Raw genomic sequence first — 24,055 nt, 5'->3', positions numbered from 1 at the left:
ACTGTTTGTAGTACAATAACAGTATTTCTACTAGTCCTGAGGAAGACACTTTGACAAAAAAAATGTTTGTTTTTTATTTTTAATATTATTATTTGAAGGGTAATGATAATTTTATTTATTGTCAAAATATTTAAATCCTGCCAGTATGTACTACAAATTCTTAAGAACAACATTATTATATTGAAATTTGTAGCACCAGTACTTTTAAAATAACTGTTGAACCAGTAATTTTTATTAGTAGTAGTAATTTTTATTGAGGTCACCTGTACCTATATCTCAGTTTAGAAATACAATATATAATATTTAATGTTTTTAATAATTTAGAAAAAAAAACTTAAGTGTTTTTATATTGCACTCCAACAACTCAGTGATAGGCTTAAAATGCTACAAATCAGGTTTTGATACTCATTGTTGGCATAGCAACGTGTAACTTTGTACTTAATTATAAACAAACAGTTTTTTTTTATATTTTCTTAGCTATAAATTATACTTGTGCAAACTTCAGCTATTTTTGTATAACTTTCAAATTGTTTGTTAACTTACACAATTAAATATCTAATAGTGTATCTCTTTCCTCTAGGGTTGGCTTCCTCAGTATTTAGTTGACCAGACTATGGCTCATTTTATGTTTAATTATGTAAATCACTTGCGAGATTATACCAGAAATGGAATGAACAACACTGAAGAATAAGTGTAGTGAATGTTTCAGTCTTTTATAGACTTGTGCAGTAAGTGCTCAGGGAACATTATATAGAAGATTCATATGGAAAAACATTCATTGAAAGACAATACAGTATCAGTGCTTGTTGTAATAAATCTAAACTTGAAGGGGCACATGGAAATTCTCATAAATTTTAAAGTTTTTTTTATTGTTATTTAATACATGTCTGAGAAGTATCTGTTACTGGTTGACAGTTATAAGCTACAAATTAGTCAATATCTTTGCATATAACACTATGTAACACAAATTTTGTTCCTGGATAATATGTGTTATTTCTTAATTGCTTATGTTGTAAAAGTAGAGAAAATGGCCATTATTTCCTTCAAACTTTGGTTTTGTAACCTGGATAATGAAATTTAGAAATTAACATATTTTCTGTGTAAAAACGGGCACATTTGCACATTTTCATTTACATAAGGTCTGAATAAAACAACATATGAGTCAAGATTTACATGTATTTATACTAAAGTTATACAAACATGAACAAAAATGTTTAGAAGTGAGTAGTTTTTCGAGATTTGCGACTGTAATGTAAATCACTTTCATGTATCAACCCCCAAATATAGTCTCCCATCATGTTTTCATTATACGGCTCCTTTATCAAGATGGCGTCAAGGATATGGACTTTCAGGGACATCTTGCAGCCCATTTTGCCGTAGTTCTTCACCAGAGCCTCAACCAGTTCCACATAATTTTCGTCCTTGTGATTGCCCAAGAAGCCCCGAACCACTGCGACAAAGCTGCCCGAGTTTTTTTTCCCTTCCTATTGAGTTTCTTGGGGAATTCTTCGGAATCTTCTTTATTTGTGGTCTAACGAAGACACCAGCTTTGATCTTTGCCTCAGACAGCTTAGAGAAAAAGTCTCGAAGGTGCTTGAAGGCTGCAGACCTTACCAAGAGCTGTGACAAATTGTTTCATAAGACCCAATTTTATGTGCAATGGTGGGAACAACACTTTCTGGAGGTCCACTAGTGGCTCACACTTGACACTGTGTTTCCCCACAGAGAACTTGATCCGTTGTGGCCAATGTTTTCTGTTGCAGTGCGCTGCAGTGTCCCTGCTGTCCCAAAGGCAAAGATAACAGGGAAACTTGGTAAAGCCTCCTTTGGATAGGTCTATGTGTTCACTTAGGCAGCAAGAACTAAACTGAAGTGGTGAGTGGTGACTGTATATATATATATTACATATGAAAAGTTCTAGAAAATTCTAAAAGGTTATTGAAAATTCTCGTAAGTTCTACAATTCTTGAAAATTCTTATAAGTTCGAGAAAATTCTCTATCAACTACTCAACACTGAATCTACCTGGAATGTTCTGGAAAATGGGTAAATTTGAAAATTTCATCACCCAGGTCACAAAAGCAAAGTTTAAAGAGAAAAATAGGTCTTTTCCATTTACTTTAGGCATAAGCATTTGGGAAATAATAGTTTCTGCCCAGGAACAAGAAAAAAGTAAAAATTTTGTGACGAGTGTGATGACAATCTGAGTGGTTGTTAATATTTTGTGTATATGTGTATGTGTGTGTTTTTATATACATAAAATTAAGTACTTTTTTGTTATTTATTTTATTAATTTCTTCTACCAGTTTCTGACTTAAAAGGTCAAACTTCAGGAAATAGTTTTACTGACGATCTATAACCAAAAATGTACAAATACCACTTTCCAACTAAACATAAACAAACTAATTAGATATAATTTCCAAATATACAAACATATAATACAGTCCATGTATAAATTAAGTACATTATAAATGGCCAAAAAATAGAATAAAATTATTCTAATTGTATTTTATCTTATTATTCTAATAGAAATGTGATTTATTTATTTTATTATTTCTTCATGTTACTTACTTTAACTTTCTGCAGGTCTTAGTAATTGTTTTTACATTTCCTAGTGATTTTACACAACTAATTACTTCTGTTTTCCTACTACTATCTTTTCAAAATGGTGCCAAAATAATTCTATATAAGTTTCAGGAAAGTATGATTCTTTTAGAATTTTAAATTGTCTCAAAATACATTCATTAAAATGTTTACTGGCAGAGGGTGGACTCTTTTTGAAAATCTGACATGAAATATATTTAAATGTAGCTGTAACCTTAAATTATCTCGCAATTAAATAATTCGCTGCAGTTTACATATTTTAAAAGTTTTATTACATTTGTAGAATTACAATTAAATGAGTTATTAATTAAAAAATAAAATTTATTTGTTATTGTCTTTCATCATTTTGGTAGGTTTCACATAACCTAAATTACATGAAGCATCTTTCTGTCACAACTGAAAACACCTTCTGTAAAATCTTTTTTTGAGGTTTATTCAGTAATCCATATAAATTTTTAGGCTAACTTCTTAATAAAATAATTTCATTATTTTTAATACATCTTTCAGTATTTTTCTACTGTTTGTTTTAATTGTGTATTAACAAATGAAGTATCAATATGTAATCTGTAGAATGAATCATAACAAAATATATATTATTATCTTTATTAATCTCTTGTTTTAAAGTCCAATCAAAAAAAGTTATTCTTAGCAATTTCAATCCCCTTTGAATCCCCTTCACACCAAACATGCTCACCCTTTCAGCCGTGGGGGTGTTATAATGTGACTCTCAATCCCACTATTCGTTGATAAAAGAGCAGCCCAAGAGATGGCAGTGGGTGGTGATGACTAGTTGCTTTCCCTGTAGTCTTACACTGCAAAATTAGGGACGGCCAGTGCAGATAACCCTCGTGTAGCTTTGTACGAAACTCCAAACAAAGAAACCTGTAATTAGAAATCAAATAATATAATCTACTTGAAAGATTTGTAAGAACATTTAATTATATATATTTGGGGTGAGTACTAACATGTGCCAAGAAAAATTTTAGTAAATATACTTTGATAAAATTCTAAAACAATTATATGTTCATGTTTTCGTTGTCTTAGACATGGAGAATGTGAAAGACTATTTTGAAAAATATATTTCATAAAATGTATTAGTACCACTCTAAATAGGCAGTAGTAAGAGATCAGAATAATAAGCTGGGTGAAGTCACTAGGAAATGTGAACACAGTTAATAAGACTTGTGTAAGAGTATGAAATCATAGAATAAATTAATTATTATTGATAAGAATAAGTAGAATAAGATTTTAATTTAGAAAAGTATATTGACTAATTTGATTTATGTTTGAACAATTATGATGTATTTAATTTATTTGTGGGCTCTATTGTATGATTCTACATTTGGAAAGTCTGTGTATTTAATTTAGATTAGTTGAAAAGTGGTACTTGTATTTTTTTGTATAGGTTCTCAGCAGCCCAGCATGACCAGGTGGTTAGAATGCTTAACTTGTATTCTGAGGTTTGCAGGTTCGAATCTCTGTTGCACCAAACATCCTTGCTCTTTCAGCCATGGTGGCATTAAAATGTTTTGGTCTATCACAGTCTTTGTTGGCAAAAGAGTAGTCCATAGAGGTGGCTGTGGGTGGTGATGACTAGCTGCCTTCCCTCTAGTCTTACACTGCTAAATTAGGGACAGTTAGTATAGATAGCCCTCATGTATCTTTGCTCGAAATTCAAAACAAACAAACAAAAAGATCCTCAGTAAAAGTGTAACCAACGAAGTCACAAAACTGATAGAAGAAGTTAATAACAGAAAGGAGCAAAAAGATTGGTTTTGCAATGTTTTTTTTATTTGTATTTACAGGTGAATGTAATTGATGTTTTGGTTACAAACACACACACACACATATGTAGAGAGAGGGTTATAAAATAAAAATGTTAGGTAATCAGTACGAATTTATGATTGTTATTGTGAAAGGTTTTGTTTTATATTTTAAAATTTATCGGGTGAATTATTTTTCTAATATATATTATATTGTCCTCAAAAATGATTTTGAACTTTAATTTTTGAGTTTTCCAAAACATAAAGGCACATTGTTGTGTTTGACTTCGTCGTATGTTCTGTAGATTTTGTATTTTTTTCTAGTTTTAACACATCTAAGTACTTCATGAAAGTGCAATACACTAAACATTTGCACGTTTTTATCAGCCTCTAGATCTTACGAGTTTCATAATCCTTATATCAGTACAAAGTCATTGCTTCCAAATTTAAAAGCTAACATCATGTTTTAGTACATGTTCGTTTTTAAAATATATAGTGTATTAATTACTAGTTCTGTCTGCTAGTTCTGATGAAACTCTAAGTGAGAACATTCGAAATAAAGTTTTTTGTTATTATATGGACAGAAAAGATTTTTTTTCAACTTTATTTACAAGATATTCATTACAGTAGCTTCCAATGTAAACATTCCTCACCTTTGAAACGAGAGTGCCTTAAATGAGTAATCATAAAATTCAGTTATTCAAATGGAGTATCCGAAAAGTTGGTGGTGGGTGTTGTTGACTGTCTTCCCTCTGAACTATCGCTTGTAAATGAGGAATTTCTTGCGCGGATATCCCTTGATTAACTCAGCGTGAAAATTCAACAAACAAATCGATTAAAAATGTAACCATGTGATTGGCCTTATTTCCTGAAGATTACCCCATCTTGTCAACAATTTTAATTTTAGGCTCATTATGACTGTGGTGAACCTTGAGGTATTTTACCTAGAAGTTTGGATAATATGTTGCATTTAAACTCTACAATACCCAAAACCCAGCCTGGTATGGCCAGGTGATTAAGGCACTCGACTCGTAATCTGAGGGTCGCGGGTTCGAATCCCCGTCACACCAAATATGATTGCTCTTTCAGCCGTGGGGGCGTTGTAATGTGACGTTCAATCCCACTATTCGTTGATTAAAAGAGTAGCCCAAGAGTTGGCGGTGGGTGGTGATGACTAGCTGCCTTCCCTCTAGTCTTACACTGCTAAATTAGGGATGGCTAACACAGATAGCTTTTGTGTAGCTTTGCGCGAAATTAAAACCAAACCTACCGGCCAACTTGTACATATTTATGTATCTGTCGTGACTAGTATAACTAAATGTCATGGTGACATCTACAGTATAGTCCAGAGTGAAATAGATATGACTCTCGAATTTGTAAAACATATATAAATCACCGACAAAACAAGCTAAAGTGATACAGTGAAGGTTTGATGATCCTTCCGATCAAAGACTTACCGAGAATCCTTGAAAACAATTTTCACGGTGACTTCGAAAAGTGTCTTTAGGGACAAAATACAATTCACTGCGTAATACACATTCTGAATTAGTTTTCGTTAAGTTTTTCTAAGTCACATGCATTAATCTGAAACAAACGAAACACCGAAATAAAAGTATAACAGTAAATCCGTTAGAATATATAACATTCTGCAGTTTATGTTAATCATTTAGTTTTTACATTTTTACCGTATATTTATTTTTTCCGTACGCCGATTTAATTTTTTAATTTTACGCAAAGCTACACGAGGGCTATCTGCACTAGCCATCCCTAGTTTAGCAGTGTAAGACTAGAGAGTTGTGGTTTTGTTTTGAACTAAGCACAAAGCTACTCAATGGGCTATCTGTGCTCTGCCCACCACGGGTATCGAAACACGAGTTTTAGCGTTGTAAGTCCGCATATAACCGCTGAGCCACTGGGTGGCAAGACTGGAGATGAAGGCAGCTAATCATCATCAGACACTACCAACTCTTGGGCTACTTTTTAACAACGAATTATGGAATTGACCATAACATTATAACGCCCCAACGGCTGAAAGGGCGGGCACGTTTGAAATGACGGGGATTCGAACCCGGGACCCTCAGATTACGAGTCGAGCCCTTAACCACCTGACCATGCCGGGGCCCTTTAATTAGTTTCACTTTTCCTAGCACTGACGAAAATAAATGCAAGGATCGTAGATCATGCAGGCTAATTCTGTTGACCAGGTCATGTTTTTTGTTCAGAAACTTGGCACTCATACATTTCATGGAAATAATACCAGTAGTTTGGAATTAGTCACTTACCCAGAAACCTCTAGTTTTACGTAACAAAGTTTATTCTTGAAAAAACACACAAGATAATTCTTGTACAAAGGAACTTTCATTATGACGACATTTCTTTTTCAATTTTTAAATGTATGCATGTTTTATAATTCCAAATTTTTGAGGTTTTATAAACACAAAAAAGAAAACAAAAAGAGAGTCTGTCATCTTATATAACAGAACAACACCCAACTTTGTAACGTAGTTCAAATCCAAAATAATACGTACACGTATCGTTTCTAGGCTTACATCCAGTATTGATCTGAAAGTACTTTGGTCGTTAGTGATGGAGCACCAGACACAAAAGGTACACCACCCAAAAAGAACCACACCCTTTGCAGTACTCTTTCGAACGTCACTATGGGTCTACTGTCTCTGTTGGAAATTCTACGTCATTTGAGACTGATGTTTCATGAAGTTGGTCGGGTTCTAGAACCTTTAAATAGAGACAATTAACAGTTATTTTAGTGCTAAGAATCATCAATAATACAGGTTTTACAAATATTTTGTCAATAACGGCAGAAACCGTAACGCTCCAAGAAGTTATTTTCCAAGTTAGTAATGGGAAACAAAGTTGTCACTTTCACTGAAGAACAGCTTGACGATTATCAGGTAACAAATACAGATCTAATTATGTGGAAAAAATAACTACTGTTTCTATTTCTTGTACGTTTTTATCGTATTTCAATACGACATTTATGAATTTTACTGTCCAAAGTTATTGTGCTTAACGTAATTTGGCTAGTTTACTCATTAAAATTATAATATCGGCAGGCTTTTTAAAGCAGTTAATTTAGGTTAGATAAACTGGTTTACAGCTTGTTTCGGAAAGGTGTTTCAATCTACTTGTGTAGACCTATGTCAAACGAAAGTTTCATACTTAACAAGTTAAGGTTCAGGAGCCTGAAATACTTATTAAAGCTAAAATCTTTGGAAGTTTTGTATGAATTAACTGAACACATTTTTATAAAGTGTATATTGGAATTTCAGTAGAGAGAATGTAGACGCTAAGGAATTGCCAGGTGGATTAAGGCGTTCTACTCGTAATCCGAGGGTCGCGGGTTTGAATCCCGGTCGCACGAAACATGTTCGCTCTTTCAGCCGTGAGAGCGTTATAATGTTACGGTCAATCCCACTATTCGTTGTTAAAAGAGTAGCCCAAGAATTGGCGGTGGGTGGTCATGACTAGTTGCCTTCCCTCTAGTCTTACACTGCTAAATTAGGGACGGCTAGCACAGATAGCCCTCGAGTAGCTTTGTGCGAAATTCCAAAAACAACAAACTGTTTTCTTTTGTTTTTTTTATTATCTACCAAAGTCGATCCAAATTGAAATAGTAAAAACTGCACGGACGGTGAATAGTGACTGAATGTTTTAAAACATGTAGACCAAAGTGTGATTTAACTGTATTAAAACGTCTTCAAGGTTAAAGAAGATATTTGTTTCATAACTTTTGCCTAATAAAGCGATAACTTGCATTATTTCTAACATACTGTCTTATTGACACGTGTAATGCTTTAAATCTTGTGTGGAACCACCCGGATTAAATCTTTACTTCCTGTACACTCATAGAATGAGAAATATTTACACACAACTTATGAAATCCCGCATTACCGTGTTTCTTACCGTGCACCAGCTTGGAAAGTGTAAATAAACATAGAAAGATTTAAATATAACCAAATTCTGAAAAACACTGACTGTTTTCATTTCATGTTCATATAAATCTCTTCAATTAATAAATAACCTTATTTTTTGTCTGACGAAAAATGGACTATAAAACTTCAAAACAGTTTATGTTTGTTTCATTCGATATTTTGTTTCTACAACTCTTTATGAGAGACTATATGTTTTAATAGATTCTACGAACCAATGAAGAGTATGAAACATGGTCACGTGGACAACATTGCATACAGTAAATTAAAACTATAAAACAATATCGAATGTAGGTGTACAAAAGGGTCAGAATGTACTTTTAAACAATCTAGAAGTAGCCACAATCTTGTCATAAGTATAGCTAAAATACGTGCTTAAGAGGTATACGTATTTTATGGTTAAAATTCAGTCACAAGTGGTTTACAACGATCGGTAATTTTGATTAGTTTGGTTTGTTTTGAATTTTGCGCTAACCGTCCCTAGTTCAGCAGTGTAAGGCTAGAGGGAAGGTAGCTAGTCATCACCATCCACCGCTAACTCATGGGCTATTCTTTTACCAACAAATAGTAGGGTTAACTATCATATTATAACGTTCTCACGGCTGAAAGGGCGAGCATGTTTGGTATGACGGGGATTCGAATCCTTGACCCTCGGATTACGAGTCGAGTGCCTTAACCACCAGGCCATGCAGGGCCCGGTAATTTTGATAACACAGACGAATCTCACACGAGATAGTAGATAACGTCTTGAACAAACCTGTGATCTAGTAAATTATTTTAAATACACATCGCTGTTGACAGAATTAACACACATGTTAACTTAAATGTTATTGGAATGGCATTAGGCAAATAACCATTTCTATATTACGCTGACAGAACAATGTATATTTCCACTGGTAAGTCTTGTTTGTTTTTGAATTTCGCACAAAGCTACTCGAGGGCTATCTGCGCTAGCCGTCCCTAATTTTGCAGTGTAAGACTAGAGGGAAGGCAGCTAGTCATCACCACCCACCGCCAACTCTTGGGCTACTCTTTTACCAACGAATAGTGGGATTGACCGTAACATTATAACGCCCCCACAGCTGAAAGGGCGAGCATGTTTGGCGCGACGGGGATGCGAACCCGCAACCCTCAGATTACGAGTCGCACGCCTTAACACGCTTGGCCATGCCGGGCCGTTACTGGTAAGTCAATACGTGCTTGGTGTACTCCTAAAAATATTTAGCGAAAAATATTTCAATTACTGTGACTTGAAAAGAAAAATTGAAGTCAATTAGACGGAGTGCACAAGATTATATTGTTTTTCCTGTATCGTGATTAAGTTGAGGCTTGGATCTTGAAATAACCAAAGCTTTATAAAATATAAAGATAGCACATTGTATAATTAACTCTATTTGAAAACATGTATGGTTAGTCTTAACTTTTTAAAATTTTATCGTGTAGCGCAAACGGTGTTTCGTCTGTATTTTTAAATAACGTTAGGCTTTTTTATGTCCTTTTACCATGTTTTTCTAGACTTCAGTTTATTGTGTGTTTGTTTGAGCTCGAAAAAAAAGCTGCACATTGGGTTATTTGTGCTCTGCTCAACACGGGTATCAAAACTCGGTTTCTAGTGTTGTAAGTTCACACACATACCGATGAGCCTCTGAGAGGCTTTAGCCCCCCCGCTAGTACAGCGGTATGTCTCCGGATTTACAACACTAAAATCAGGGGTTCGATTCCCCTCGGTGAGCTGAGCAGATAACCCTTTGTGGCTTTGCTATACGAAAAACACACCCTCAGAGGCTTTAACAGTTTAAGTAGAAGGTAATGATTTTTTTCCATAAAGCCACCTTTGGAAAATATAGCAATTTGAAATAAGGTTATAAAATAACGACATGTTTACCTGAATTTCTTATTAAAAAAACTTAAGACGCGGTAAGATTTGGTGGTTAGGGCGTTAGATTCATAATTTGAGGGTCGCGGGTTACAATCTCCTTTACAACAAAGATGCTCGCCTTTTCAGCCGTGGGAGGGTTATAATGTTATAATCAATCCCACTATTCGTTCACAAAAGAGTAGACCAAGAGTTGGCGATGAGTGATGATGGCTAGTTGCCTTCCCTCTAGTCTTACGTTGCTAAATCAGGAATGGCTAGTGCAGATTTCCCCCGTGTAGTTGTTTTTGCGAAATTCAAAATAATTAACAAATTAAGTTACAATTTCTATCGTAATGTATAACTTACAAACTTCAATTCATTAGGAAAGGTTAAATAATAAAATTTCACTGTTTTGTTTCCCATTATAATGTGTATTTCTTATTGTTTTTATAAACACGTTGAGAGAAAAATACCAACTTAATTTCTTTAACAGGACTGCACGTTTTTTACTGGGAAGGAAATTTTAAGGTAAGTTTTATATAAATTCAAGCTTTCATTTAAATCTACAAGGAACTTTAAAAACAGTTAATTGTGAAAACCTGAATAAAATAAGAACGAATATATTTTGTCTTACGAAGGAATCAAACAGTGAAATATTGACAAATTGATCGCATTATATTTAAATTGTAGCGTTTCTCGTATTTTACATTGAATATTTAGACAACGTTCGGTTCGAATTTCATTCTATTAAAGATGCACTATTTGGTTACTTGTGCAAATTGTAATTTAATATTATAATGTATTTGTTTTATATGTAGAGCTTGTGACTTGTTTTCTTGGTGCTGGTTATTATATTGTCTGAATTACGAATTTGTTCACGATAAATCATTTAGTTATCAAACCGAAATAGTCGTTTATTTTTAGAAAGTAAAATTTAGATAAGATATTAAAACGTTCCTCAAAAGCCAAGGATCGTATCTACACTACACTGTATGGAATATTAAAAACGAGTTCAATTTGAAAACTCCCCGGGGTGATTTCTGGCGTATATTTTTGAGACAAGTTTTCCTTTGTTAACTGATAAATGTTAAAATGAAATACAGAATTCTCAAGTCTCCATACTAGCTAGTACTAAGGTCTACTCACTGGTAGTAAATTCAGTACATGTATCAGTAAAGCCACATTCTCAGCATTGTTAACTAAGCAACTGTCAATGTTTTATGCTTTTGCTAACAACTGTTAATGTTTAGCTTTCAATTGAATTACGAACGATTTCATCTGCGATTCAACAAAGATCGAAGCATCACGGTAGTAAGGAGTGGGATGAGCAGACAGGAACACGTTAAAAGCAACTACAAGCATAATATTGTACTCAGCTTGTTGCGCAGTATCTACTAAGGTGGTTATAAATGGTTATGTTATTTAAAGACTTCCATGCTTTTTGTGATTGGCTGTTAAACTTGTGATGCTCTGACGTATTTCAGTCACCTTACCACTTTATATCATTTTTCGTAGTCCCAACGCTTAAAGAGCGTGAGAAAGGCCATATCTTTGGCCAATTTAAATGTCCAAAAACATAGTACAATTTAAGAAAAAAACCGGATTGGATAATATTTTCTTTGCTGTTGTTTTGTTTCCGTACGAAAAATGTCCTACACTGGCTCGTGAGGATCCTGTTAACATGTAGAAATGTAAGAAACGCTACAAATTATGTTTATAAAAACTGACAAAACAAGTGTTTCTCTGTTAGGGTACAGAAACGATTCCGAGAATTAGACCCTCAGAATGTCCCTCAGGTAATGACTGGTGATGAAGCACATACTGTTGTGGTCCCGATGGAGAAAGTAGAAAAAATGCCAGAACTTAGGGTAAAATGCTAATTACAGTTATTCCTTTAATAAATAAAAAAAACATTCTTTCTATTTCATAAAGCAAACCGGAAACTACAGTAGAAATTAATATATTATAAATAAATGGGAAATGTGACAAAAAATAGGTCACTTTTTTCTTTTTCTTTGTAGTAAACGATTTCCTCATAACTACAAAATAAAGACATGTGCTCGGCAACGGTCAGTTGCAAACTCTCTTTGTCAACCTAAAGATGGCCTAAGAAGGTCAAAACGTTTTGAACTTTATTTTAATTGAAGTTTTAATACCCGTACTAGCTGTCTTGAGATACATTGTTCAGACACTACGCAAACTTAACGTTAGCTTTTGCTAAAATATTATATTATTTATGGCATTTTTAATGCCCGTTGATTTATTATTATTATAACTGTTTATTTATAATTAAGCACAAAGCTGCACAGTGGGTTATTTGTACTCTTACCATCACGGGTATGGAAACTGAAAAATTCATCGGTTTTCTGTTATATTAAAAATTATGTTTATTACCATTAAACTTGTAAACAACTTTTTTATTCGTATAACTTTTAACTTTTTAAGTTGAGGTCTCGGTGTTGTTATGAGTAGGAAGATGAACTACAATTAGCTTGTTTGTTTGTTTGTTTTGAATTTTGCACAAAGCTACTCGAGGGCTATCTGTGCTAGCCGTCCCTAATTTAACAGTGTAAGACTAGAGAGAAGGCAGCTAGTCATCACCACCCACTGCTAACTCGTAGGCAACTCTTTTACAACGAATAGTGGGATTGACCGTCACATTATAACGCCCCACGGCTGAAAGGGCGAGTATGAACCCGCGACCCTCAGATTACGAGTCGCACGCCTTGACACGCTTGGCCATGCCGGGCCTACAATAAGCTACTAAGAAACCTACTTTCTGTGGGGTATTATGTGAAATATGTTTGTTTTCTTAATTTTAAGGCCTAAGCACAAGGTCTGTTACACAAACAATTTTTTTAAAGTACGTCATTACAACATTAACATGAACCTTTGTCTTACTAGTATTTTATAGAATGGGTTTCGCCTTCGAATGGGGGCAGTAAACTTGAGTGAGTTTAAAATAAATCTTAATAGATTTATGAATAATTTTAGTTTGGCTTAAAAGATAAGACAGCTGACACGGACCAACAAGTCCCTTGTTGTCATTAAACATAGTTATGTCATGCCTTGACTTTTTCAGTCTCGATGTTTTTTGAATTTCGCGCAAAGCTACTCGAGGGCTATCTGCGCTAGCCGTCTATCATTTAGCAGTGTAAGACTAGAGGGAAGGCAACTAGTCATCACAACTCATCGCCAACTCTTAAGCTACTCTTTTACCAACGAATAGTAGGATTGACCGTTATATTATAACGTCCCCACGGCTGAAAGGGCGTACACGTTTAGTGCGAAGGGAATCGAATCCGCGACCCTCGGATTACGAGTCTAACGCCTTAACCCACCTGGCCATGCTGAGCCACTTGTCAGTCTAGAAAAAATGAGAAACGATTCTGTTTTTCTCAGCTTAAAGCCACACTCCCAGCCCCTTCATAGTGGAAAATTTCTAGATTTAAAACATTAAGAACCATATTTACCTAATTATGGTGGGCAGAGCACACATAGTCCATTATGTAGGACTTTCTTGAACAACAATTTACAAACTCAGCTTAAAAAACAACAGCATGATATAAGTCGAAACGTTTACAAATAATTCGTGGGGCCAGGCTTTTACATTCTCACATCACCCTCCCTCTTTTACCACGAACTGCATCATACACGTATTTCTTTAATCTTTCACAAAATATCTTGAATTTTAGAAGAAAATAAAGCAGGTTCTGGCCCTATAAATTAAAGTGTATAGCTGCAGTTCTCGATGTTTGTGAGCTCCATGTGACTGCACAAAGTTGCAACTACATTAATGATCCTGAAGGACATTACAGGTAACAGTGCCCCTGGGGCTCTGGGGCGTAAATTAACTGATAACGTGCTTTACTCTAACCTGTAGTCCCCCCCACTCAACAAGCAGCGTTTACTGTTAAATTAGATTTGATTCCTAACTACTAGAGAATGTGTGTTCACTAGATGTACAGTTTTCGTTTAGTCCCTTCAGGTGTGGTATCGGCCCCTTAGACTGGCGCCCACCCTGCTGGTTCTCTTTCCATGTACTATAGAATGTGTGTTAGCAGCACAATACAGTGCAGGCCCCCATCAATTATTTATTCGACCTTCACCAAAAAATAGAAGAATAGCTGGTACAGCGGTAAGTCTACGAACTTACAACGCTAAAATCAGGGGTTCGATTCCCCTACGGTGGACTCAACAGACAGCCCGATGTGGCTTTTATTACAATAAAACACACAATTCCTATACGCTCAATTAAAAATGATATCCGTTTGTTTTTCCATCGTGTACAGAATGTTCACAAAATGCCACACTTACTTTTACATAAATGAGTCATTTTCATGGAAACTGGGTCACATTTTGATATACTTAAAATGTAACTCCTGGTTGCAAACTTATCTCGACCAATCACGATGTAAAAGTCTTATCGATTGTTCTAGAACCAACTAGAAACACACCGTTAGTGTATAAACGGTTAACATGACTCATGACACGTCCTTTCTATTTAGTATTTATATGCGCGTGCACTTTGACGTTATTTTTTTCTTTTCAATATTATGCATTCCTCCTATGAGAACAAGCAATCGTACAAATAACCCAAACATGTTCTGTTATATTTATTGTAAATTTTCTCTAAGTAAGAGTGTTTTTTATTCCTAATTTGTAAAAGAAAAAAATTATTTCGTGATAGAAAAAAACTGAATATTATTTTCTGAGTCTGTGAAATCCATTATTAAAACCAAAACTAATTTTATGAAGTTTAAGTTCGCAGATCTGTTCAACTTGGTGTAAAAGATGTTTGAAAATATTTGGAATCGATTCCAACTGCAAACGTTCCACATATAATTCACATTGGCCATTGAAATTATGTATATTCCATGTGTGGACACTAGAGTGAAGATTATCTTGACAGTAGGCCCGGCATGGCCAAGTGGGTTAAGGCGTTCGATTCGTAATCCGAGGGTCGCGGGTTCGAATCCCGGTCGCACTAAACATGCTCGCCCTTTCAGCCATGGGGCGTCATAATGTGATGGTCAATCCCACTATTCGTTGGTAAAAGAGTAGCCCAAGAGTTGGCGATGGGTGGTGATGACTAGCTGCCTTCCCTCTAGTCTTACACTGCTAAATTAAGGACAGATAGCCCTTGAGTAGCTTTGTGCGAAATTTACAAAACACACAAACACATCTTGAGAGTAAAATATTCTAATCGTATTTTCATTTGATACCAGAACTAGTGGAACATCTTTGTTTCATTCCCCCCCCCCAAATAATTTACTTTTTAAAAATTAAAGGTTTTTTTTTTTCTTTGATGAAACTGAAAGAATTTTTAGATTTTAAGAACGTTCTGGGAAGTTGATAACTGAAATGGATGCAATTTGTATTTGTTTCTCAGGAAAACCCGTTTCGGCAACGTATTTGTAAAGTATTCTCGCATGATGGAAGTGGAAATATGACATTTGATGATTTCTTGGATATGTTTTCAGTTTTCAGTGAACAGGCACCAAGAGACGTCAAGGTTGTCTATGCCTTTAAGATATATGGTTTGTATTCACAGATTTATATATATCTATTCAATATATTTTGTACGTTTACTCAAATAAGCTTAATCTTTGACATGATGAAGATTGAATAAAATTTTCTGCTATTTTCTTAAAATATTAAATTTATAAATATTTATATATTTAAAAAAATGAAAATTTTAAAGGAATCTGAAATCGTCTTGAAAACTTTTAAAAAGGACTAAGTAAATTTCTCTCAGTTTACTTTGTTCAAATACCTCGTAATTTATGGATCAATATTTTCTAGTGAATCAACCGTTGAGCTTGTTGGTCTATAACGCTAAAATTCGGAGTTCGATATGCGCATAAACTAATACGTGTGTGCATTACCAAAATCAGCACAAACTAAGAGGTCCTTTCATTACCACTGAGCCCCCACCCACCCGTGGGACACAGTGACATGTTTGCCAACTTACAACGTCATAAACTGAATTTTAATAATGAGGCGTTGTCAAGGGGGCCCAGCTCTCCCGATAAAGTGGCCACACTGATCACTTTTATTTTTATCAGATTTTGTATAATAGAAACACCTTTTGTACAATTTAATGAAAACAAAACTTCTATAAACGTTTTTACATTTGATTAAAACTTTGGATAAATTTCAGCTTTTTAATTATTTTGGCTCACATTAAAATTTTCTGACCCATCTCGCGAGTAGAAAATCTGGCAACATCAATGTTTCGATTTCCATTGTGTATCTTTGTGCTTACATTTAAACCATGAAAACTTAAGCTTTACGATTATAAAAAAAAAACACGTTTCTCACCGATTTGAAGCAAAATATAATTTAAAATCTGATTCTCGGGGGAGGAAACAAAACTAAAAACATTATTATATTACATTTATTATAATGTTGATAACTCCTATTTATTTTCTTTATTATTTTTATATAAAACTCTTTTCCTATGAATGATGGCCCGGCATGGACAAGCGCGTTAAGGCGTGCAACTCGTAATTTGAGGGTCGCGGGTTTGCATCCCCGTCGCGCCAAACATGTTCGCCCATTCAGTCATGGGGGCGTTATATTGTGACGGTCAATCCCACTATTCGTTGGCAAACGAGTAGCCCAAGAGTTGGCGGTGGGTGGTGATGACTAGCTGCCTTCCCTCTAGTCTTACACTACTAAATTATGGACGTCTAACGCAGATAGCCCTCGAGTAGTTTTGTGCGAAATTAAAAAAAACCAAAACAAACTTATAAATGATATTCACAATAACTTTGCTTGTTAAAAATGTACAAGGTTATTTAACATTTTTTGACACTTGTTTTCTCATTAGACAATAAACCTAACTAATTAGAAGGGAATAAAGGGTTAAGTACCATGCAGTAAATGCGTAGCTTTTAATCAACATATAGGTCGTGGATCAATAACATTGATTACAATGTGTGAGAAAGAAACTCCTACGTTTTTGTTTGTTTGTTTGTTTTTGAATTTCGCACAAAGCTACTCGAGGGCTATCTGTGCTAGCCGTTCCTAATTTAGCAGTGTAAGACTAAAGGGAAGGCAGCTAGTCATCACCACCCACCGCCAACTCTTGGGCTACTCTTTACCAACGAATAGTGAGATTGACCGTCACATTATAACGCCCCATGCCTGAAAGGACGAGCATGTTTGGCTCGATGGGGATGCGAACCCGCGACCCTCAGATTACGAGTCGCATGTCTTAAAACGCTTGTCCATGCCGGGCCAACTTCTACGTTAAAAACAAACTTACCTTCAAAGGTGTATACACAAAATCTCGATTTCTTACATTGTTTTATTCACACAAATGCCAATTTATTCAGTGTTTCCTTATTAATAACTAAATTATTAAATATTTAACACGTTTTATCTTCTTTACTGCGCCAGTGTATTGCAAAAATATTATAAAAAACTAATTTAATTAATCTCAGTAAATATTGTTTAATTAATCTCAATTAATCCGTAGCGAAAATCAACTGATTCTTTCCCCCGGTTTTTCTAATCCAATGGAAAATTATAACCTTTATTGTTCAACCTGAAACCTCAGTGGAGGTTGTAACAGTAAAAAAAATCTTCCCTAGGTTCTGGGAATACATTTTGTAAATTATTCATAGATTTATTACTAGTCTATGATGATCCGTTTTTGTCATGTCTGCTTATGACGAAGCTTTTGGGATTTAAAACATTGAATTTAAATAAATCATTGTTCGTATATTTTAACCGAACCTCCGTTAGTCGTAAGTAAATATCAGTTATTAGTTTTAGAGGCAACTACAAAAACAATTCTCGCAACAATTATTCGCCGCAGTACATTTTTTAATTAAAAACTATGTTCTCGTACAGCTTTAAAACTGCATTTTAACATCAAAATACAAACTTCAAATTTAAGCCTAAACAAACATGTTATTAAAAATATGATTTATTTCAAGATATCTTTCAATGCGACCTCTATAATAAAGTTTTTTAATTAAAAACTGTGTTCTCGTACAGTTTTAAAATTGCATTTAACATAAAAACATAAACTTCAGATTTAGGCCTAAAGAAATATCTTGGTGAAAATATAATTTATTTTAATATATTTTTCAACGCGACCGTTATAAATCATGTATAAAAAACAGGCTAGTAACTAAATCTTTGTATCTCACACTCGTAAATATACCCCAAAATAAAAGGAAGGCTATGCTCTAAACCTAACAAACTTCATTGATCATAGTATAAACATCTACACGTTGTCATTATATTCAGAATATACTAAGTGGCATTAAAAACGCAGCAAGTGATAGAATGAGTTGTTTCATATAGGTACAAACACGCCTTGGTTTTAATCATGAGTGTTCTCTGAAAACAGATCAGTAGTTCAGATCATTTTAATCAGCGTGATCACGTGTCAGTATTTAAACCGGTCAAAACTTACCCATCCCTTGCTGCTGTACATAATGTGAGAGTATGGAAAAAACTTTTGTTTGCAAGTACACATCGGTCCTTCAGCCTATAAAATGCCGGGCTTTAAAGGTTTAATTTCACCATAAAAGAAAGATGCCACGGCTGGCGTAAGAAAGCAGAGATCAGGCGGTCGGGGTGCTAATGACAGGGAGGACACCAGCCAGGGTGACGACACACTTTGGGGTGCACCTTCATGCACGACAATGCACGTCAGCACATGTGTGTACAAATTGTTTGAATGATAACAATTAGAACGTTCTGGACTGGCCTCCATATTTGCCTGATATGAATCACATTGAGCATCTCTGGGACGTTTTGGATCAGCGCATCCGTCATCGGGATCCTGCCCCTAGCTCTCTAGCTGGACTACGTGCAGCACTTATGGCTGAGTGGGACATCATCCCCTATAGGCAGAATGACAATCTGGTGACATCTATGCCACGCAGGGTCCAGGATTTTCTGGCAGCAAATGGAGGACATACCCGTTATTAGTCTTCTGGACGTTCAAATCTTGGTTAAACTTTTTGTGTACAGTTTCTGATCAAATACGAATATTGTATAGTACGAAGACATGACGATTGCATGATATGTACATTCAAAACTTATGTTTAACCTAGCGTATTAAAATTGTTTGACTGCATGTACGTTGTTGTGTTTTTAATGCCTCTCTGTATATTTAGAAGAAACTAAACATATCAGTTGTATAGTAATTTTATATGTACATATTATATATTTCTTGGTGATTTGTTTAATTACTACTAAATTATGATCAGAACAATCTGTGTATCTAGAGCTAAACTAAAATTTATTTGGCAACTAATATAGCAATTTATTTGACAACTAATATAGCAAATTAAATAGTTTTCTTACGTTTCCATTTATAAGGATTTTAATGCGCTCTTTCAGTTAGATATTTTTTGGGCAGGAGTGTAACCCTCCTAATAATATCTCATAAGGCTCAGCCAGTTCAGGAGATTTAGGTTGTTCCTAAATGCATATATTAGGCTTACGATGTAAACCGATCTTTATTGTGAAAGTATAATAATAAAGACTAAGTCAACATAAAAAAATAACGACATTCTCTATACCAGAAAGCATAACCCATACTAAAAGTAACAATAAATACATTTTAAAATATATAATTTGTTTGTTTGTTAATTTCGCTGAAAGCTACTCGAGGGCCATCTGCGCTAGCACATCCTAATTTTGAAATGATAGACTAGAGAGAAGGCAGCGAGCCAGCACTACCCACTCCCAATTATTGTATTACACTCTACCAACGATCAGTGAAAATGAGCATCACATTATAACGCTCCAGCAGCTGATAGGACGAGCATGTTTGATGACCGGGTTCGAACCTGCGACACGTAGATTGCGAGTCGAGTGTTTGATGTGATGATCTAATTGAAATAATATACGTAATCCTGTTTAGCTCTTTCTTTTTATTCTGTTGTTATAAACATAGATTTTGATGGCGACCAGTTCATAGGGCATTACGACATAGAACAGACTTTAATAAGCCTAACCAGAAATGAATTGAGTCCAGAGGAAGTATCTTTGGCCTGCGACAAGGTTCTGGAAGAGTCTGACGTTGATGATGACGGCAAGGTATCTTTCATGGAATTTGAACACGTTATTTCTCGAGCACCTGACTTCTTGGGGTGAGAACGCATAATACATGATAGCATAAATATTAATATTCCATTAAAAAAAAATATTGAAAGTACAAGTTAATTTGATAGATAAATAATTTTAAGTAAACAAAATATAAATGATTTCGTGTGTTTTCTTAAAAAAATAAATCAGAATGTAAAAAAGAGATATAAACGACACTAAAGATAATTTAAATAATGTTGCCTGCTTACTTTACTATGCATTATTTCACACTTTATCCTATTCCTATAAAGTTTTTGGTTTGTTTTGATTGTTTGTTTTTGAATTTCGCGAAAAGCTACTCGAGGGCTATCTGTGCTAGCCGTCCCTAATTTAGCAGTGTTATCGCCACCCACCGCCAACTCTTGGGTTACTCTTTTACCAACAGATAGTGGGATTGACCGTAACATTATAACGCCCCCATGGCTGAAAAGGCGAGCATGTTTGGTACGACGGGGATTCGAACCCACGACCCTCAGATTACGTGTCAAACGCCTTAACCCACCTAGCGGTTTGTTTTGAAAGTCGCGCAAAGCTTCTCGAGGGCTATCTGCGCTAGCCGTTCCTAATTTAGTAGTGTAAGACTAGATGGCAGGCAGCTAGTCATCACCATCCATTGCCAACTCTTGGGCTACTCTTTTACCAACGAACAGTGGGATTGACCGTCACATTATAACGCCCCCACGGTTGAAAGGGCGGGCATGTTTCGTGTAACGGGGATCCGAACCTGCCATCCTCAGATTACGCCTATAAAGGTACTGTCTGAACGTGTCAGATTAATAAGTTTTCTTACTGTGTTGGAATCACACAACGGACTAATCAGGCTTCAACTTTTAAAATGAGAAAAAAAACAAAAAACATTAATGGAATTTTTTTGGAAAAATACGTTAGAACTGTTAGGCCTAAACAACAGGTTGAACATTTATTCAGTATTTAATATACAACTAGAATTAAGGGTTTTATTAACAAAATGATTGTTTGTTTTTTGTTTTTGAATTTCGCACAAAGCTACTCGAGGGCTATCTATGCTAGCCGTCCTTAATTTAGTAGCGTAAGACTAGAGGGAAGGCAGCTAATCATCACCACCCACCGCCAACTCTTGGGCTACTGTTTTACCAACGAATAGTGAGATTGACCGTAACAGTATAACGCCCCCACGGCTGAAAGGGCGAGCATGTTTGACACGACAGGGATGCGAACCCGCAACCCTCAGATTACGAATCGCACGCCTTAACACGCTTGACCATGCCGGGCCAACACAATGATAAACGCAAACGCAAACTAACGTGGCAGGGGTTTAGTTTGGAGAGAGAGAAATCAGAAGAATTCTCTCACCAACTGGGATGTTCAGGAACGTTGTAGTTCATCTTCGTCCCTTTTCGTGGAAATTTATTGAATTTAGCTGGGTTTTTTTTCTACTGTTTTTGAGTGAAGGAGTGAAGTTGATCATAATTAATGTTCATATTCATGAGCGAGGCAAACGTAGCACCAACAAAATGATACTTTTCATGACACCTTTTTAAGTCTTGAGTCTTGTAAAGCTATTCAAACGTTTAGTTTTCTGTTTTACCAAGAATGAAAACATACCATCGTCGTCAAACATTTATTTGATAAATTATCTCCCGAAACATTTTTCGGTTGTCCCACTCATTCAGTATAAATAATATATAATAATAAAAATTCTATAGACATTTATTATGTTTGATTTTATTTGTTTGCTTGAAACTGACTTACGTGGGCTAAAATTCAAATCATTTTTTGACGTCACGGTTGGAATAAGTTTTGAGTGAATCATTTCGAATATCTTTCAAACTCTGTGTAAATAAGTTTAAATGTAAATTGATCATTGTATCCTTCAGTAGTTTTGTTTAGTTTATTTCTTTTGTATAGAATTGTCTTTAATATACTTTAAGGCTTAGATTTAGCTTCGTAGTTTAATTAGCGTTAGTCAAAATTTCAATAAATGTATATATTTATTTTTAGGACCTTTCACATCAGAATATGAAGACACCCACTCTTTCCAGTCACCACCAAACGAATTATTATTTAACCCATTACAAAAACACGTCACGTGTGTTATTCATGAAAACATTCTGTAATAGCGTTGCGTGTTTTTTTTAATGTTTTTTGAGATATTTGTATGATAAATATGCACGTTATTTACTGTGTGTTATTCATGAAAACATTCTGTTACACCGTTGGGTGTGTTTTTTACGTTTTTTAGATCGTATTTTTTTCATGCTTTCGAGATATTTGTGCATTAAATTAGATAACAGCTCGATGCGTGTTATTTGCGAAAATATTCTGTTATACAGTTACGTTTTTTTTCATGTTTTTGAGATGTTTTGCAATAAATATCCATGTTATTTGCTGTGTGTTATTCATGAAACTATTTTGTTATACGGTTGCATGTTTTTTCCATGTTTTTGAGATACTAGTACATTAAATATGTACTTACCATCTAATGGCACAATTCCTCAGATGTGGGTACGTTCAGAATTGAGTTTGCATGTCAAAGTGAGGGCTCCTGCTGAACTAACATACGCTGCTAACCAGTCTGAGTTCACATGCCCTCTGTTGATTGTTGTTGGATTCTTAATAATAACTCACATAAAACGTTATTTTTAAGGCTATATGCAATTATTTTTGTCGGATAGTGTAGTTTAAAATAGGCTGTTCAAATACTAGGCCTTAAAGTGAGCCCAACACAATCATTAGTCGAAACGAGTTACTCTGGTGATTGCGTTTAACAGTGTCTTATTAAAGTACTATTAGCCAACCAACAACAGACCAGGGTCACAGAAACAAGATGATCACATTGCTTCTCTTAGATTTTGTAGAGAAAGCAAGTTGGAGCGGCAATGGTCACCTTCAAATTGAAAAATTCCCACTAAGACCAAAACAACAAGGAAATAACCAATTTATAGATTCCAAAGTTTTACGACCAATAGTGCCGCTAGTGACTGAATTACAACTGACAACTGTAGATTAATTGAAAGACCCATCCCCTAAAGGAAAAAAAACATTCATACAACAAACTTATTTCGTATGCATTTGTGGTAACTATGTTGAAATCTGTTAACTGATTACTCTGTTATAAAAATAGATTACCGTAGCTGGAGTGTATTTTTCTTCGTGTTTTCTTTGTAGGACTGCAAACGAATAAATTTTGTCCTGAATAACCGATATCATAAATTAATAAAGATTATAATAAACCACGAATATTGTTTGTTTCGAATATTCGCGCAAGGCTACAAAAGGATGATCTGCACTAGTTGCCCTTAATTTTGTGTTGATAGTCTAAACATAAGACAAATAGTTAATAGCATACCTATCACAACAGGTGTTTGTAAGTCTCAAATTTTCGTAACTATAGTATATCGTATCATCAAAAAAAAAAATATATTCCACAAAAACAAAATTAATTGTATGTACACTGTTACGTATTATAATTTATCTCAGACGAGCCTCCGATTTATCATGTCACACATTGCGATTTCAAATAGCCAGAAATTTTAATTTAGAAGTTAGTTGAATGTCGATATGCATTAACTTTATTATATTTGGCAACAAGATTGACACACACACAGTTTTATTTGCAACACAAATATATTTTAATATACAAACAACAACACAATTTATAATAACAATTATTACAAATAGTTATCACATATAATGATTTGTATACAATAATTTTATAAACATATAAACAATATTCAGTCATCTATCTGCTCTGGAGATGAATATTTTATCGGCGGTTCACGA

General features: G+C 34.8%; 2 protein-coding genes across 8 annotated transcripts in view; both read left to right on the top strand.

The window, feature by feature from the left end:
- LOC143224845 (steroidogenic acute regulatory protein-like) overlaps positions 1-4,943 on the top strand; it is a 48,876-nt gene extending 43,933 nt beyond the window's left edge. For all 7 annotated transcript variants that reach the window (XM_076453203.1, XM_076453206.1, XM_076453207.1 and 4 more), the window contains one exon: positions 581-4,943. The gene's annotated coding sequence lies outside the window, so the exon portion shown is untranslated. The remainder of the gene's footprint in view (positions 1-580) is intronic.
- Positions 4,944-7,043: 2,100 nt separating this feature from the next.
- Positions 7,044-23,512, top strand: LOC143224844 (calcium and integrin-binding family member 2-like). The gene is made up of 6 exons (XM_076453200.1): positions 7,044-7,278; positions 10,668-10,702; positions 11,925-12,042; positions 15,567-15,714; positions 20,103-20,298; positions 22,274-23,512. The coding sequence occupies exons 1-6, from the start codon at positions 7,228-7,230 to the stop codon at positions 22,293-22,295; spliced, it is 570 nt and encodes a 189-aa protein (XP_076309315.1). The 5' UTR covers positions 7,044-7,227; the 3' UTR covers positions 22,296-23,512.
- The last annotated feature ends 543 nt before the right edge of the window (positions 23,513-24,055 follow it).

This window comes from Tachypleus tridentatus, chromosome 9 (genome assembly GCF_004210375.1).
Source record: "Tachypleus tridentatus isolate NWPU-2018 chromosome 9, ASM421037v1, whole genome shotgun sequence".
Lineage (NCBI taxonomy): Eukaryota > Metazoa > Arthropoda > Merostomata > Xiphosura > Limulidae > Tachypleus > Tachypleus tridentatus.
Note: the sequence above shows the minus strand (reverse complement) of the source record. Positions and strands in the feature narration are given on the sequence as shown.